General features: G+C 42.7%; 1 protein-coding gene across 3 annotated transcripts; it reads left to right on the top strand.

Moving 5' to 3' along the window:
- Positions 1-415: 415 nt before the first annotated feature.
- Positions 416-17454, top strand: ARPC1A (actin related protein 2/3 complex subunit 1A). 3 transcript variants are annotated; one of them, XM_058815949.1, is made up of 11 exons: positions 416-448; positions 1004-1106; positions 4694-4775; positions 5511-5615; positions 8043-8265; positions 9883-9990; positions 12766-12978; positions 14204-14279; positions 14454-14647; positions 15909-15999; positions 17077-17454. In XM_058815949.1, the coding sequence occupies exons 3-11, from the start codon at positions 4712-4714 to the stop codon at positions 17113-17115; spliced, it is 1113 nt and encodes a 370-aa protein (XP_058671932.1). In that variant the 5' UTR covers positions 416-448; positions 1004-1106; positions 4694-4711; the 3' UTR covers positions 17116-17454. The 3 variants fall into 3 exon arrangements, with proteins under 3 accessions (XP_058671932.1, XP_058671930.1, XP_058671931.1); XM_058815947.1 differs by lacking the exons at positions 416-448; positions 1004-1106 and adding an exon at positions 1362-1504; XM_058815948.1 differs by lacking the exons at positions 416-448; positions 1004-1106 and adding an exon at positions 1398-1504 and having other exon boundaries at positions 4671-4775.

Consider the following 17454-nt stretch of genomic DNA (forward strand, 5'->3'; position numbering starts at 1 on the left):
CTTTTTCAGTTTGAAGCCATTTCCTGTGTTGTGTCCCTCCATCCCTTGTCCAAAGTCCCTTTCCAGCTCTCTTGGAGCTCTTTTAGGTCCTGGAAGGGGCTCTAAGATCTCTTCTCTCTTCTCTTCCTCTTCTCTTCTCTTCCTCTTCTCTTAACAGTTCCCCAGCTCTCCCAGCTTGGCTCCAGAGCAGCCCTATCCCCTTTTCCTGTATCAGGTGTAGGGGATACAGTATGAAGGTGGTATAGAATATAATCTTACCCCCCAAAGAGTTGCAACTGACCCAATTACTAAAAATTAGGAGCAGGCATTATGTCAACGGGCCACACTTGCAGCCAATAAGAACAGTGGTATAAAAGAGTGGATTGGTGGGCTCAGCAGTCAGTTGGCTGCTGCAAGGACCAGGAAGAGTCAGTGTATAGAGGAGATGTCTTTAAGAAACATTGAGATGGTATGAAGCTCTGGTGATATGGAATCCTTGCACTATAATGATAAGAGAACTCTTGATGCATAAGGTAACAATTTGGAACACTGTGGCCAGCAGGACAAGTGCAGTGATTGTCTCCCTGTATGTGGCACTGGTGACACCACACCTTGATTGCTGAGTTCAGTTTGGGTCTCTCATTTCAAAAAGGACCTTGAGGTGCTGGAGCATGTCCAGAGGAGGGCAAAATGCTCATGAAAGGTCCAGAAAACCTTATAAGCCATGGCTGAGGAAATGGGTTTGGTTAGTCCCATGGAGACTCAATGTGGGTTTATTTGCTCTGATATTTGTGCCTTTTGTCTCAATTATACCAGAATAGATTTTCTGGGATGTATCCTGTAGGATGGGTTATGAGTGTTGCCGTTTGGGACACAATCTCGTATGTGTCCAGCACCTCTGTATTTTGGGAATCATCTACTGGGAACAATTGATAACCACACCTTTATTATTTTTCTCCTCAGAGAAACAACAGAGCAGGGGGAAATACCTTCTTTTTCCCCCCATTTCCTTTACTTGTAGTAGATCTGAAAGGAGCGTGTATTGATGCGGGATCCAGCCTCTTCTACCGTGCCTGCAGTGAGAGGACTGAAGGAAATGGCCTTAAATTGAGCCACTGGAGAGTCAGGTTAGATGTTATAATTTATTTTTTCACTGTTTAGGTGGTCAGACATTGGAACAGCATACCCAGCTAAGCGGCGGACTCACCACCCCTGGAGGCGATTAAGAGTCACCTGCCCGATGCGGTTTAGGGCACACAATGGCGGGGGCGCATTGCCAGCCGGGCTTTATGACCTTAAATTTCTCTCCTTACCTTGTCAATTCCTCAGCCGCGGCCGCCCCGCCCTGAGGGGCCGCGCAGGCGCCGCTCCGCCCTTTGTGTGGGGAGCGCTGGCGGCGCAGGCGCCCCGCGCGTTTCCTGCCGCCCGTGTCAGAGCCGGGCCCGCTCGGCCTCTCCCGCCGCCGGAGCGGAGTCGCGTTGACTGCCCAGAGTCCGCGAGTCCCGCTCCGCCCCCGCCGCCTCAGGTGAGTCCCGGCCGCGGCAGCGATGGGCGCCGGCCGCGGGGGGAGCCTGCGGGGCCGCCGGCGTGAGGGGAGCGCGGGGGGGAGGCACCGCAGCATCGCTGCCCCGAGGGGCTGCGGGCGCCGTGCTGAGGGCGAGGCGGTGGGCACCGCTCGCCGCTTCGCCCTGAGGGGCCGGGGAGAGGCGAGGCTGAGGAGGTGCCCCCCGTTTCCCCCGCTGTGCCCGCACGGCCCCGCCGTGCCCGGTGCTGGCAGGGCCCAGCTCACAATCCGTGCCTATCCCGGCCGGTTTATCTGCTTGATATCTGATTGCTAACGGTGTCTGGTGTCGGGAGGTGCCCGAGATGAGCCGCCCACCCCCCTGAAAATCCGCGCTGAGTGGCTTGGGAGGCAGTGACAGTGCTGGGAGGCTGTCCTGCAGCGCAGGTGCTTGGCTTCCAGGTGTTTGCAAGTGGTGTAGGTGCTCCGAGATGGGGAAAGGATTAAAAAGATCCATTTCTCGCTGTCACACGCATTCCATCACCACTTCTGAGTCCGTATCCTGGCTGGCTGCTTGTCCAGGAATGGCCAAGTACCATTCACCACATATTTCTCACCCCAGAAGAGGTGACAGCAGCTGAGTGCTGTACATCCCAGCCTCGATCCTTCCAGGCCTTGTACTGAAAGAATTGCTCTACAAAGGTGCAAGATTTCCCTTTTTTTTTCCTCCATTTAAAAATATTTTATTGAAACTCAAAGTCAGTTGCTTTCCATTTGAAATAAAACTCAAGGAGAGCTGCATTAAGTACTTGTTAAGAAAGCCATACAGTTATTTTCCCCATGTGAGATTTTGAGTTTGGATGATAGGAAGGCATTGAGGCTATTAATTTGTTGAGAATCATAAAGCCAGCAGCAGTTTCCCAAGAGAAATATAAGCTGAATTTTGTCTGTCTATTAGTAAGGAATAAATATAACTGGAAAACTTTTTTAAAGATTTATCTTCCCAAAGAACATGGCACTGTATCTATCAGGAGACAGAAATAGCACTGCTTTTTGAGGTTATCATCACTGTTGTGTTTTATGGGTTTGTAACCAAACCAAAATGGAAAAAAGTCTCTTGTAGCCACTTGTGGAGCTCAAGTAATTCAGTCAATGGGAAGGGATAGATCATACACCTTTGGGTAGGTTTTGGGAGCACCTGAGGAAAAATACCTGAACTAAGAGTTAGGGTGGCACCAAGTTTTATATGTAATGCCAGTCTGTGAATAAAATACTACAGTTGTGGTAGAAAGTGTTTCAAAATAGCTGCATTCCTTGGGGAGAGGAGACTGGATATTTTTACATTTTATTTCGGAAAGAGTAGCAAAGGCTGAGCATTCCTTGTTGGTGGAACAGCTCTTGAACTTTTCCTGTATATGGAAATCTGCTGCTACTGAATGTTGGCAGGAGCTAAAGCAAGATCCTGGAAAAAGCACTTTGCAGTTCTGTTTTGCTTCCACACATGGAATCTCAAATGATGGATGTCCAAGGGCAGAGGTAACCCAGATTATAGCAACATTTTCACATTAACGAAAAAGAATTATTTTGCCTAGGACTGTGTGTATTTAATACCTCATTTGATTGGTGGAATGTGATTATTATAAGAACCATGAAAATCATGCTGGTTAAAATTATGAGCTGGACTAAAAGCTCAGACTGTTAAAGTTGTATTTCAAGTACATTTAAAATTCACCCATAATTTGCATATTTTTAGAATAACACTGCTTGATTTCCTGAAATAAAATAAAAAGTCTCTCCAGTTTCTTGCATTGGTGAAAAACTGTCTCACCTCTGCTCCAAGATCCAGCACTTTCAAAGTATTTGTTAAACTGATGGTGTGATAGTAACTCCTGAGGCTCCCTAAGAGCACACTCATCCTTCTTTCAGTCCCAAGTTTCTGTTGGATTGCCATTCATTTCCTGTTTGCTTCCAAATTCCTACCTTGTCCTGAAGGCTCCACCCTCTGCCAACATGGCCATACTTGGGTATGTTGTAATTCCAGGCTGAAATGGGTGTGGATGTCTTGGAATGACATCACGGAGATAGTTCTTTTAGGAGGGATATGTGGGGGTAAAAATGCACTGATCCATCAGGCAGTGATAAATTGCTGTGAAAATTAGTGGAATATCCAAAAGGAATTGACAAGTCCAAGTTGGGTGTATTGAGCTGTGCACATTTCTATTATTACAGGTGACCTTGAGTTTTTATTCCATCCATTTGTGCTGCTCTGGTTAATACAGCACACATAATACTATTTTTTAATACCTAAAATATTTTGGTGTCTAAAATACTTTAATGTCTAAAATATTTTCATTTCAAAAATATACTATTGTATCCTGTGTATTAACCAAAGGCAGCATAAATGGATGGAAGATAATACAATAAAAACAGTTTAAACAACTTTGTGTCTGTGGATGGATGTGCCTCCAATTGCAGAACTTCAGTACTGTCTCTTGTACCAACCATCACTTTAAAAAGTAGGTATTTAGCCATTTTTAAACCAAATACTCAAAAACTATAATGATTCAGCTTGTTTTAATGTTTAGAGTTTCATGGGGCAGAAGCCTGATTATCAAACAGTTCACTGCTGTAATTAACTTGAAGAAATTACTAATTAGTTAATTACTAATCCTAGTAATTTTTCCCTGGGATACATGTAAATAGTTTTATCAAATAATAAATCAGCAGATCAGTTACTCATCAGTTTGACTTCTTGAAAAAAAGATTTTGTAGTAGTGCTGCCTGTGAGCCTGGATACAAGTCAGGCTTTAGAATCAGTTCACTGACCTTTGTCCTAGATATTTATTTTTTTAATTGTTCTATTTCCATAGTAAAATTAATAGGTTTATTAGATTTCTTGAGGACCTGCTCTCTTGTCTGTGAGGTTACACAAAGCAGCAAGTGTATCTGGCTTTTAGGGTAATTGCAATTAGCTAATGTAAGCAGGACAATGCAAATTCATCATCCTACTGAAAATATCTGGGATGTGACACAGGCAGCTCTTGAGCATTCTTATCATATTTATTAGCTTGTGATCTGTAAATTAATTGTAGCACTGCACTGAAAGATGCTTGGTAAATATTGAAGGTAAACTTGGTTTTATTAATTTTCTCATTTTGAAGCGTTTTGTTTTCAATTTTACACCTTTCAGCCTTCTCACTTTTTACAACATAGGAACCTCTTTAACTCGGAATGTCTCTGCATCAGTTCCTGCTGGAGCCAATCACCTGCCATGCCTGGAACAGAGACCGTACTCGTAAGTAATGAGCTCATTTGCATTTTTAATTTCTCATTTTTCAATTGCTGTTTTATTTCTACTGTCAGTTTTTGATCTGGTGATGTTCTGGGTCTCATTTAGGGAAGGTGTGATCAGATACATAGTTCTACATGTTAAATGTTCTACTTCTGGTCCAAAAAGCACAAGTCTTCCAAAATCTGAGCTTTTCTAAGCTTGTTGCTGGAACTCTGGCATAGGAGGTAATTGAGTCTTCCTGGTGTTCCACAAAGCTTTGCCTCTTGGCCAAGTTTTCTATATAATGTGGATTGTTGTGTTCCAAATGTGTTGTCTTCATGTGCAGAGTACTCATAACCATGATATGTGTACCAATATCAAACTGCCAGAGGGCAGGGTTAGGTGGGATTTTGGGAAGAAATTCTTCCCACACATTCCCAGAGAAGCTGTGCCTGGCAGTGCCCAAGGCCAGCTTGGATGGTGCTTGGAGCAACTTGGGATAGTGGAAGGTGTCCCTGTTTATGGCAGGGGGTTGCAACTGGATGATCTTAAAGATGCCTTCCAACCCAAACGATTCCATGATGCTTTGTCCATAATTATTGGAGATTTTCCAGGGATTTTGGCCCTTCCTTGACAAAGTCCATGTAATGCTCTCAAATTTGTAAATAGAGGTTTTAGATGGGAAAAATCTTTCCAAATATAGCATTTGCTACTAAAAAGCCTTCTCTACAATTGGATTGTTTTATTTCCTCTTTCAAGAGATTGCCATTAGCCCTAATAACCATGAAGTGCACATCTACAAGAAGAGTGGGAACCAGTGGGTGAAGGCTCATGAGCTGAAGGAACACAATGGACACATTACAGGTGAGAATGTGCTGAGCCACACTTGAAGTTTTCCAGCCCCTCCTATTTTCCTCAGCTGAGATTCTGAACAGAAAATCTCCAAGTGTTGAGTAAATAGATCTTTTTATAGGTTGGCATTCCCACTTAGACAGAGCCTTGCAGCAGTTTTCTGAACTGCATGCAGTGAATGTTAGGAAGAAAAGCCCTATCTCATTTCCAGACATTTCAGTGGAGTTACTGAGCCATTTTTTCTTATCTATGGCTTATTTTTCATCCCTAATGACATAATGAGAACACATTTTCAGTCTGCTGAAGTAATCTGCTTGTGTCACAGTGATGCATGCTGTTCCCTTTCAAGTGCTAGTGCTAAGATTTCATCAAGTATACAACTGTAGAATTGCTTTGTGGTTTCCAACAATAAATACCCTTTTTTAAGAACTGTATATACATATCAAGTGGTCAGTCCTGGACTTAGACCATCAGTGAGCACATTTATTGCAGGCCCTGTACATCCACAATGGAAATTAAGAAGAGCTACCACAATGAGTCACAAGGTGTTATTTTTAAAAATGTGATTTTTCTGTGGCAGTCTTTCATATAACTGGGTTGGGTTTTTTTTTCCATGGTGATATTTTTAAAAGGGCTTTATGCTCTTAAGGAAGTGAAAGTAATTAATACAAGCACATGCCCAAAGCAGCAAATTCTCTTCTCAGCTCACTAATGGGCAGAAGTACCACTCCAACAGCATTTTGCCGGAACTTTAATTTTTCCAATTCTTGCTGTCCAAGAGTGCAACTATCCTGCTCCTTTGTGAAGAGTCATTTGGGCTGCATTTACAAATGCAGCCCAAGTGTCCCATCCCCCCCCCCAAGACATTCTGCTTGTACCTGTTAGTGTTAGAAGCCATATGTTCATGACTTGGGAGAAGAGCTCTCCCTGCTTTCCTGCACAGTGTGAGCCTTTGGAGTACAAAACACTCTGCTGGTTGTAAAGAGTGGAGTTAAACTGTGGTTACACACAGAGGAGCCACTGAGCAAACTGCTTGTAACCCCTGGCAGGAGTGAGTCAGCTGCTGTCACTGCAGCTCCTGATCACAGGGGACAAGGTCCTTCTGTGGCTCAGGTTTGTGCTGAGCTGCCTCTGCTCACTCACAGGAAGAGCTTGTTAATTGCTGAGCTAAAAATCTGAACTTGGCCTAAATCAGAATAGCACCAGGGCTGCTGAGAGGAGGTGGTGGGCAGGAGAAGGAAGAAAAGACAGGATGGTCCCTCTTTCAAAGGCAGTGCTAGAACTCCTGTAACTGCAGTTTCAGACTACCAAGCTCTTCACTTTTTAAGCATAAACTTATTTTGAAGTAAACAGTGTATGAATAATATGATAGCATTAGTACAAATTCTTTCCACAGCTTTTATCCCACTTTCAGATTGTGAGCTTAAGAGATATTTTTAATACTGAATGTGGTAATGGAAAACCACTGATACATAATTTGTGGCAGGAGAGTTGAGGACTGCATCCCAAAGGATGCTAGAGAAAAGATGAAAAATAATGTTCCCATAAGACTTTCAGTTGGGAACATCCTTCATTGTCTAGGAGGGGAAAGAAGCAATGGCAGCTTTATCAAAGGTTTTATTTTATTGTTTGAATTTATTTTTTTCTTCGTAAACCCTTCTTGTGACACAGCTTAAATAGGCACAGAAAAAAATGTAAGCATTGTGTCAGTGCGTAAAGATTGATAGCAGCTAACCAAAACTCCCTGTTATCTAAACTTTAGATCATGGCTGCAGTCTGGCAACAAGCACAAAATGTTGCTAGAGGTTGTGCAGTTCTAGAATTGCTGAGTTTCAGCTGTTGAGAGGGATCTTGCACAAGTCAGAGGTTTGGAGGGTGCTGGTGGACAGGCCTTGGTGGGCCTGCAGAGCTCCACCTGTTGGTCAGCCCTCGGAGCTTCCTCAGCCAGCACATCCCTGGGATCTGGGAATTTGGGATCTGCAGTTTTGATGAAAGCTAGAGGGAGAAACAAGTATCCCTAACAGCTTGAAACAGCTCCTGGAGAATAAGAGATGAAGGGGAATGACAGAAGTCATAACTGTGTCAGTGATCAGTTTGTCAGGAACTGCAGTGACAGGGCAAGGAGGAATGGCCTCAGACTGAAAGAGGGGAGATTTAGATTAGATACGGCAAAATTCTTCCCTGTGAGGGTGGTGAGGCCCTGACTCAGATTGTCTGGAGAAGCTGAGGCTGCCCCTGAATCCCTGGGAGTGTCCAAGGCCAGGCTGGATGGGGCTTGGAGCAACCTGGGATAGTGAATGGGTGTTGGAACTGGACAATCTTGAAGGTGTTTTGCACCCCAAACCATTCTGGGGTTCTGTGATGGAGAACTGTGAGGTGATCTCTGTTTTCCCTTAATATAAAGGGGAAAATGAATTCCTGTGCCCCCTTCACTGGCAGGCATTGACTGGGCTCCCAAGAGCGACCGCATCGTGACGTGCGGCGCCGACCGCAACGCGTACGTGTGGAGCCAGAAGGACGGCGTGTGGAAACCCACCCTGGTCATCCTCAGGATCAACCGCGCCGCCACCTTCGTCAAGTGGTCCCCCCTGGAGAACAAGTTTGCTGTGGGCAGTGGAGCTCGACTCATATCTGTGTGCTACTTTGAGTCTGAAAATGACTGGTGAGCTGGGTTTGTGTCTTGAGGGTCAGCATGGGAAAGCTGAAGTTGTTTAATGCTGTTACTATTTTACTAATTCCTGAAATACTCAGGAAGTGTAGAGGGATGGCCTCATCAGTTCTTTTGTGGACTTCAGCGTTTGGGGAATAAGGTTCTCTCTCTTCACTCTGCTGTAGCACCTAAAGGCCTTCGCCTCTTTGGAGCCAGTACAAGTTGGCGTGGATATGCTCTGACTGACTGCCGTAAACATATGTTGCTTTTCTGAAAGTGCAAGAATTTCTGCAAAGTAAAGATTTCATTACTACAACTCTGTGGTTGAAAAAAAGATAAATATTTTATTCTCCCTCTTTGTGCCAGAATGAATGAAGAAGCCTTCACTGGAGTCTTCCTTCTGTATCTGTTATTTTGGGCCATTTCTTGTCATTCTGTCACATCTCCAGGGTGATCTGTTAGATGTTTGAGCTTATCATGACCTGTTCTGCATTTTGTCATGTACTTTTACCACAGTTTATGGATTTCACATAAGAATATCACAAAGATATTTCCACCATTAACATTTTTCTCATTTTAGCATCTAAACTTAATGCTTCTGGTCTTCTTGTGTTGGAGCTACATTTACTGTATCATCTGTAGCTGAAATCAGTGTGTATCTCTTACTTTGGGTTGCTTAAACAGGACAAAAACACAGGTGTCCTCTGTGCAGTCTGCCATGTGGAGATGAAAAAACAATGGCACCATCTGCAAAATACATTTTAATGATTGTTTTGGACTTTTATGCTTTCCAGCATATTCATTTATCGCTATCTTTTTTCTGCCTCACTTGTCTGCAAAAGAATTGAGACTCCATATGCTAAAGAAATATAATTTGTAAATTGTGAGCCTTAAAACTTGTGCCTGATGGAAGTAAAATCAAAGAAAAAGCACCATCACCTCAAAGGCCATAAAGTGAATAATAGATTTCATTACTGGTTTGTAAATAGTTCAGATAAACCAAATCTGCTGAGACATATTTAGGCCACTATTGATGAATTCAGCAGCAGGACCGCTTTGCACTGCACTGCAGATAATTGAGATGAATGCACTGGTTGGGTTGTTGGCAGTCACCCCATTTTCTTGTTGTGTTTTATAGTTATTGTATTTTTAAACAGTAGAAAAGTCAATAGGCAGGAGATGTGACTATAAAATTTGTTGGTAGGACTGGAGAAGGACTTGTGCTTGGTGATCCATGAAAATAGTGCTGCTCAGCTCAGTGTCACAGTCCCAGCTGACCTTGTGTTCACTGGGAGAAGGGACCTAGCAATTCCTGGACAAAATTCACATCAAGAAGTTCCATCTGATGCATCATAAAAATCAGCTTGAAGGGGAGTAAGACTCAGCTGAGGAGATACATATTTGATGAGTTTGTTCATAATTTTTGAAAGTTTAATTAAGCTAACCATAAAGTTCACAGATTGCACAAGAGAATCTGAAAGATTTGGACATTAAGTTTCTTCCAAAACTGATGTGTTTTGTCATTGACAGGGAGCAGTCTTTTTGAGGAGCGCTTCATGGATTTGTGGGAATCAGGTAAAACATGTTCATATAAAATTTATGTCTTATTTTGGTTTGGTTTTGTTTTAGGTGGGTGAGCAAACACATTAAAAAGCCAATTCGTTCCACTGTCCTCAGCCTGGACTGGCACCCCAACAATGTCCTGCTGGCTGCAGGATCCTGTGACTTCAAGTGCAGGTGAGAGAAACTAAAATATCTACCTACAGTTTGGGTTACTGGATCAAATAAGTAGCTTGAGTATGTTCATCAGGTAATTGCACATGCTATTAAAATAAAAGGTGGCTCATTGTGTACTGCTATTGGTACCAAAATAAAATATCCAGCTTGGCTTTGGTGCTGCTGTGCCCTGACTTTGCCAGCATGGATCTGCTGAGGGACACACCTGAATTTGTGACATTACACAGCATTTAGGCTGAGAGTTGGTCATTAGGCTGAAGTTGGATTAGCAGGTGTTATTCTGTAGAACACCAGCACTGCTAGTTAGAGGTTAAAAAGCAATACCCTAATGGTGCAGTTTTCCAAAATTCAGAGTAACTGGTCATTCCCAAAGGTGTTTTCCCATCTTTTTTTCTCTGAGTTCCTTGTTTCCTCCCCTTTGCCTGTGGGGAGCAGAGTCAAGCAATTGATCCACCAGCAACTCAACACAATAGAAGAGATTTTTGAAGACCATTAAAAAAAAAAAAAGCTGTTAAAGGCAGATTGGTGTGAGAGATGGATGGGGGGGACTTTGCAACTGATTGTGAAATTACAGTGTGAGGGATGGGCCCTGCAAACTGCTCTGTCCTGAGTGATTGGGGTCACTGCAGGGAACTCTGCATGGGGAGCCTGCAGGGCCTGACTTGAATCCACATTGACTTAATCACTTGTACCTTCAATGATAATGAAAGCTTTTCTTAAATTCTTTATGTAATAGGGCAATTTCTAAGCTTCAAAGTGTGTACTAAAAATGACTAAGGAGGAGTGGGAGGGGGAGGTGGGACTGATTATTGCATTCCTTAATTCAGAATGAAACCCTCACATCTAAACCCCATCCTTTGATACCTTTTCATGTAAGGAGAGATGTTAAATGGAAGCTGGGAAAGAGAGGGGAGAGTTGTCTCCTCTTTCCTGCCTTATTTACAGTTTAAATTAGATAAACTGTTATGTATTCACTTCCTGTCACAAAATAGGTGATGTGAAACAGAAGCAGCTGCTTTTCACATGTGGAAGCTTTTAAATTTGGTTTCATAAAGCATCTCAGGATTCTGACATAGGTAACCTGAAATGTGTGTGTGTGGGATTCTAGGATTCTCTTTCTTCCTCAAAACCATGAAAAAGTATTCTCTTTTGTAAATGAGGAGTACAGATCTCTAGAATTGCAGTTCTCCCTTCAGTTCCATATTTAAAAAAAAAAAAAGATACCTGAAGTGTGCACCTGTTCTGATGGAAATTAGGAAATGGATCTGCCAGAGCCACTGCCACGTAATAAGCAACTAAGTGGGAAATAATTTGGGGAAGGAATGGAGGGCAGGCTGCAAATTGCTGGATATTCAGTAGAGATTTTTGGTGCTTGGCCAAGATAAATGAGCTCTCCTTATATTTATCTGAAATACATATGTATCTATAGCTACAAGCACACATAAGTATGATTTTATGTTCTTGCTGAGGGAATGAAAGTAATTTCCTAACATTCTTTGAAGGCTGGGGCCTTCAAGCTGAGGTGATTTTGGTTTTAAAAGACAGAGAGACTTTAATAAGGGAGAAGACTTCTTATATTTTTAAGTAACAGTTAAATTCAAGGTCTTGCCTACTTAGGTATGATTTTCCTGCCTTGTGTCAAAGGCTGTTGCTTTAAACATCTTGTCCTACTTCCATACATTAAGAGACCATCCTTTTAGGTAGCTCTATAAAATTCAAATTTTTAAAGGATTATCATTAGATTATATTTAAACTAGTAGAGCCAAATATATATCCATACTTAATTCCCTGAAAATCTGTACCTAATATAGCTGCAGTTAAACCCTTCTCATTCCATATGAGCAGATTTATTGAAATAAGCTGAATACAGGTACTTCTGGAAGTGCTTACCCCACACACACAAAAGATACAAAAAACAGGGAAGGGGAGGCTACATTTTCTTCAACTCACTATAAAATTATTCCTGTTTGTGTGTGACTGCAACCATGAATATTTGGTTATAGTTTCTCATTTACACTGATTTTTTTTTTTTTTCCCCTCTGGTAGTAGCATGGTGTAGCTGCCTTGCTCCTCCTGTTCAATGGACTCAAATCCTATGGTTGTGACGTCCCATTAAATTCCATGGTAACAGTCAAGAAGACCATATTGTGGCATGTCTGACTCATGCAGAAGGAATTTGATGAGAGGGGGAGGCTTTCTATTTAAACATACCTTAAAAACTGTAGTGCTGGGGAAAAAAAATTCTGTAAAAACATTGCAGTATTTCAGGTTTTCAAGGCATTCTTGCAATAATGAGCCGGAAGAAGGTGGCTCAGAGCTCCTTTGCTGGCATTAGAACATCACATTTCTTTCTTTGAAATCCTGCTAAAACAGGAATGTTCTTAAAAAGTGGGTAATTTTGTAGGTGTTTGTATTAGCTTCTAATTATACAGTGCCATTCCTGGGTTTTCTCTAGCTGAAGGCTTGACTCTGGAGAGCTGTTAGCACCGCAAAAGGATGAAAGGGAAATCTTGGCACGGGGAAAAATGCACTGACAATGTGTATTTTTGTGCCATCTTCTGGAAAAAAGGGAGAGGGCCACAAGAACAGCATTCATGAGAAACCTGTGTGCTTTTACACCCTTTGTACTGCTGCTTCCAGGCTCGTTCGAAGACACCAAAATATTTTATTTTGGGAGAATCAGGACCCATCTCTCTCCTTTCAACATGAAACGCACCCCATGCTCCCATGAGCTTTGTTCTCTCTTTGTTCACACCAGATTCTTTTTATTTGCAGGGTGTTCTCTGCTTACATTAAGGAAGTGGATGAAAAGCCAGCCAGCACTCCCTGGGGCTCCAAGATGCCTTTTGGGCAGCTGATGTCAGAGTTTGGGGGCGCGGGCAGCGGAGGGTGGGTGCACAGCGTCAGCTTCTCCGCCAGTGGCAACCGCCTGGCCTGGGTCAGCCATGACAGCACCGTGTCCGTGGCTGACGCCTCCAAAAACATGATGTGAGTATCCCTTGCTGCTGCTGTGAGCCTCCTGAGGGTCCTAAAGGTCTTTTCCAACCTTAGTGATTGTGTGGTTCCACGTGGAATATTGGGATTGCAAGCTCGTGCCTCTGTTGCCTATTTTACTGTAGGCTCCAGGTCTCTTTGAGGCTTATATAAATATAAATATTCTATGAATAAGGTTTGTTTCTGTGAATTTTAGAGTATATAATTTAAATTCCACATAAGAATCCTTTGGTGAGTGTATAGTGGATTTATTTTGGAGGGGGAAAAAGAGGCATTTAGGGAAAAAGGTATGTTCCACTGAGTAACCCAGGAAACAATATTTCCTTTTTCAAAACAATATTTGCAATACAGAATGTTCCAAGCAATATTCCAAACATTATTCCCAATTCAAAGGGAATCCATGATCACTGCAGCACTAAGACCACATTCCTAACCAGAAGCTGGAAAGTAAGTTCATGAAATATTAATTTCAACATCTGTCCTTAAGATGCTGCTGATGCAAGGTTTCAACTTACCCCTTCCAATCCAACAAAATATTTTACTAACAATTGCTCCTTCTGCTGCTCCTCTTGATCTGCATAACTTTGCAGTGTCCTTGGCTTTCCAGCCAGGAAGGATGAGATCCTCCATAGGTTTTGGTAGCAGAAGTGTCTGGGATCATCCAGGCATTGCTGGGATTAATTTTGAATTGTGGTTCTGATCAATACAATTGTATAAGTACGTGGCAGGGAATATCATTCATTATAGTGTTTAAGAATTTTTATATTTCTATTTATATAATTCATTATAAAGTGTTTAAGAATCTTTATTTGTCATTAAATCACACAAGTTGACTTAAATGAACATCAAGGCTTTTTGCCTCTGCAAAGATGTCAAGCATCAAAATTTCAAGTGTTTTATATATTTAAATGAAATTAATATCTTCATCAATACAGATATTTTTGGGGGTGTTCCTTTTTAACTCTTGCCCCTGTTTACACATAATTTTGGTAACCTTAGCCTTTCACCTGGAACACTTGGCTTTGTTATAAATCTTCCAGCACACTTTCCTTAGGCTGAAACTTCTTATTGCAAATTACAACCTTCTGTTGTCACCACAGGACAGCCAAGCTACCTTGACTTTTCCAACAATCCTTGTGTGGGAACGGTGCCTATTTTTTGTTAGAGCCGAAAATGAGAGGTTTCAGTGAATCCCTCTAACAAATGTCCTTGTGCTCAGGGTTTCGCAGCTGAAAACAGAGTTCCTCCCACTCCTGAGCGTGTCCTTTGTCTCGGAGAACAGCGTGGTGGCAGCTGTAAGTGTTTGCTATTTCCTCCTTGCAGAGCTTTGTCGTGTTTTGGAGGGGGAGAAAACCCCATACTTTGCACAGTTAATAATAACACTAAACCAGCTGTGCCCAGCTGTGTCAGTGCTTGCCTGTTGGAATGGCAGGGAATGCTGAGGTTTCCTGATGGGTTTTTGCTTGCAGGGCCACGACTGCTGCCCGATGCTCTTCAACTGTGACGAGCGTGGCTTGCTGAGCTTCGTGTCCAAACTGGACATTCCCAAACAGAGCATCCAGCGCAACATCTCGGCCATGGAGCGCTTCCGCAACATGGACAAAAGAGCTACCACGGAGGATCGCAACACCACCCTGGAGACCCTGCACCAAAACAGCATCACGTGAGTGTCCTGCTGCCAGCACCAGGGCAGGGAGAGCTCTGCAGGCAGCCGGTTCTGCCAGCACTTACCAGCTACACCTCTCTGGTACAGCAAAGCTATCTGTGGTGGTGTTCGCAGGGGTCCCAGGAAGAGGGAAGAGATGAGGATCTGACTCCGTGTTTATATTTATTATTTTAAGTTATATATTACATTAAAACTATACTAAAAGAATAGCAGAAAGGATTTCATCACAAGGCTAGCCAGAAAGGAATGAATAACAAAAGCTCCTGACTCTTAGTGAGTCCCAGCCGGCTGACTGTGATTGGCCATTAATTGGAAACAACTGACATGGACCAATCAAAGATCCATGTGTTGCATTCCACAGCAGCAGATAATTATTGTTTACATTTTGTTTCTCTCAGCTTCTCAGGAGAAAAATCCTAGCAAAGGGATTTTTCAGAAAATATCATGGCTACAGGTATCCCTTGTGGTCTTTCCTCAGCAGCTCTCTGTTTCTGGGATTTACGTGGCTGCTGGTTAATCATTGACATGCCTAGAGCTGTTTGCTCATGGTTAATGTGTTGTGTACCTTGGACACAGCTTATCTTATCAAATATGTGGGTAGTTCCCAAGAGGCTGGAGGCACTGTGCAAAATCCAGCCAGCAAAATCCACCTGAAATGCACATCCCAGCTTCCTGTTTCAGATGTTACTGCTATGTGAATTTATTATGTGTCACTGTTTTCAAACTGAAAGAGGGAAAATTTAGGTTAAACATAAAGAAAAATCCTTCCCTGTGAGAGTGAGGAGGCCCTGGCACAGGTTGCCCAAAGAAGCTGTGGCTGCTCCATCCCTGGAAGCTTTCAAGGCTGGGTTGGAGCAACCTGAGATAGTGGAAAGTGTCCCTGCCCATAGCAGGGAGTGGGGCTGGATGAGTTCTAATGTCCCTTCTGCTCCAAACCATTCCACAATTCTGTTAATCAAAATGCTTCATTCCAGTTAATTGGGTAAAAAATGTCTTTGCATTAAAAGAGTTATGTGATCCCCAGGGACGTTGAGCAATTTCTCTTTATTCAAGGAAAACATTTAGTCTCACGAAGCCATTAAAGAGCTTTCAGCATCTTTTTCTTGGCTTATTTTTCTGAGGCATTCTACCAAGAATCTAGTGTAGGCTCTGGTATAGTCATGTCTCCATCCAAAGAGTAGGAGTAGAATTCAACCCAAATTTCCCAGTTTTCTGGCTCTCTGGAATGGGTGTTGGAGCTCTCACTCTCTGTTTGCAGCCAAGTGTCTATTTATGAGATAGACAAACGGGATTGTCGGAAATTCTGCACCACCGGCATCGATGGAGCAATGACCATCTGGGATTTCAAGGTAAAAATGTGCTTTTACTACCATGTTTATGTGAACTAGCTGGGTGATAGATTTTTCTTTTTTTTCATCTCTAGTATCAACTCCTGGGGCTCAGCCCCAAGCCAGGTTTTAGCAGCAGCAGGAAATGCAGACTGGAATATTCAAAACCATTAGTGAAGTCCATAAAAAAACTGATCCAAGAATCTGCATAAATGTAGATGCAGTTTGTTAAGCAGATGGTGATAATACAGATTTATTTTTTAATATAATTACTAATGTCCCTGTAGGAATCCCCTTAATTCTTTCATTCTCCAGCCTCAGCCACAGTTGGACAGGAACAATTAGTACAACACAACCCCCTGCCTCTTCCTTTTGCCATCCCATGGGGCTCTGCTCATTGCCTGCTGCAGAACATGGCCCTGTCCTCTCAGAATTAACTTACCCAAGGAGCAAGAAGTTGTCTCTAACAGCTGGAAAATACCATATTGAAAATGCTAAAAGGCTGTATTGATGTCCATGCTTGCTTTGCTCAGGCCTGGCCAACAGAGGTCCCTGTTGGTCTTGCCAAAACTGGGATATGGGATCTGATATAGGGAAGGAATAGATTGTGTTGTGTGGTGCCAGAGTGCCCTGGTGGGGACAGGAGTCAAACAAGAAGTTGAGGTGATCCGTGAGCTGCTTTAGTGCAGTTTTAGGTCTGTATCATTGGCCTGTACATGGCTGATTTTGAAAGGAATGACTGTTGTGGTCTCTGGCTCTTGCATTGGAAAGAAATCCTTGAAGAAATTCCTCTCTGTGAGGGTGGGGAAGCCCTGGCACAGATTCCCAGAGAAGCTGTGGCTGCCCCTGGATCCCTGGCAGTGTCCAAGGCCAGGCTGGATGGAGCTTGGAGCAACCTGGGACAGTGGAAGGTGTCCCTGCCATGGCAGGGGCTGGAATGAGATGATCTTCAAAGTCCCTTCCAACCCAAACCATTCTGGGATTCTAATTTCAAATATTCATGTTTTTCACTTGGTTTTGTTAGCATTTACACTGAATTCTTTAGCCCAAGCTACTGCAGCAGATTGTAATTAAGATTTTTTTTTTCTCTCCTTCAAGACTTTAGAGTCCTCCATCCAAGGGCTACGAATCATGTAAAGATGGATTTCCATGATCTAGCAGGACAAACTGCTTGACAGAATGCAGCTCCCACATCTGCACAAACCTGAAAAGGGAGGAGGAAGGTGAAATATTTGGAAACACTGAGAAAATACAGCTTGGCAGATTTTCTTTTGAATCTAAATTTGGTGAATTGTGTTGGTTTCAAAATCAGCTGTGATTGTTATTTTTTTTTTTTGTTGGTTGTTTCATTCCATTCTTTACCAAAGCTGCTCCTTAAGTAGTTTATTGCAGGAAGTTATGAATCACTAACTTAAAAGGGGAATTTTATGTAAATTGTCTGCTAGAAATAATAATAATAAAAAAGAGAAAAACTGA

This window comes from Ammospiza caudacuta, chromosome 17, assembly GCF_027887145.1.
Source record: "Ammospiza caudacuta isolate bAmmCau1 chromosome 17, bAmmCau1.pri, whole genome shotgun sequence".
In the NCBI taxonomy this organism is placed as follows: Eukaryota; Metazoa; Chordata; class Aves; order Passeriformes; family Passerellidae; genus Ammospiza; species Ammospiza caudacuta.

Coding starts and splice junctions, on each gene's coding strand:
- ARPC1A (XM_058815949.1), top strand. CDS start 4,712: ATGTCTCTGCATCAGTTCCTGCTGGAGCCAATCACCTGCCATGCCTGG. Junction 8,266..9,882: donor TTTGAGTCTGAAAATGACTG/GTGAGCTGGGTT, acceptor GTTTTGTTTTAG/GTGGGTGAGCAAACACATTA. Junction 9,991..12,765: donor TCCTGTGACTTCAAGTGCAG/GTGAGAGAAACT, acceptor TTTTATTTGCAG/GGTGTTCTCTGCTTACATTA.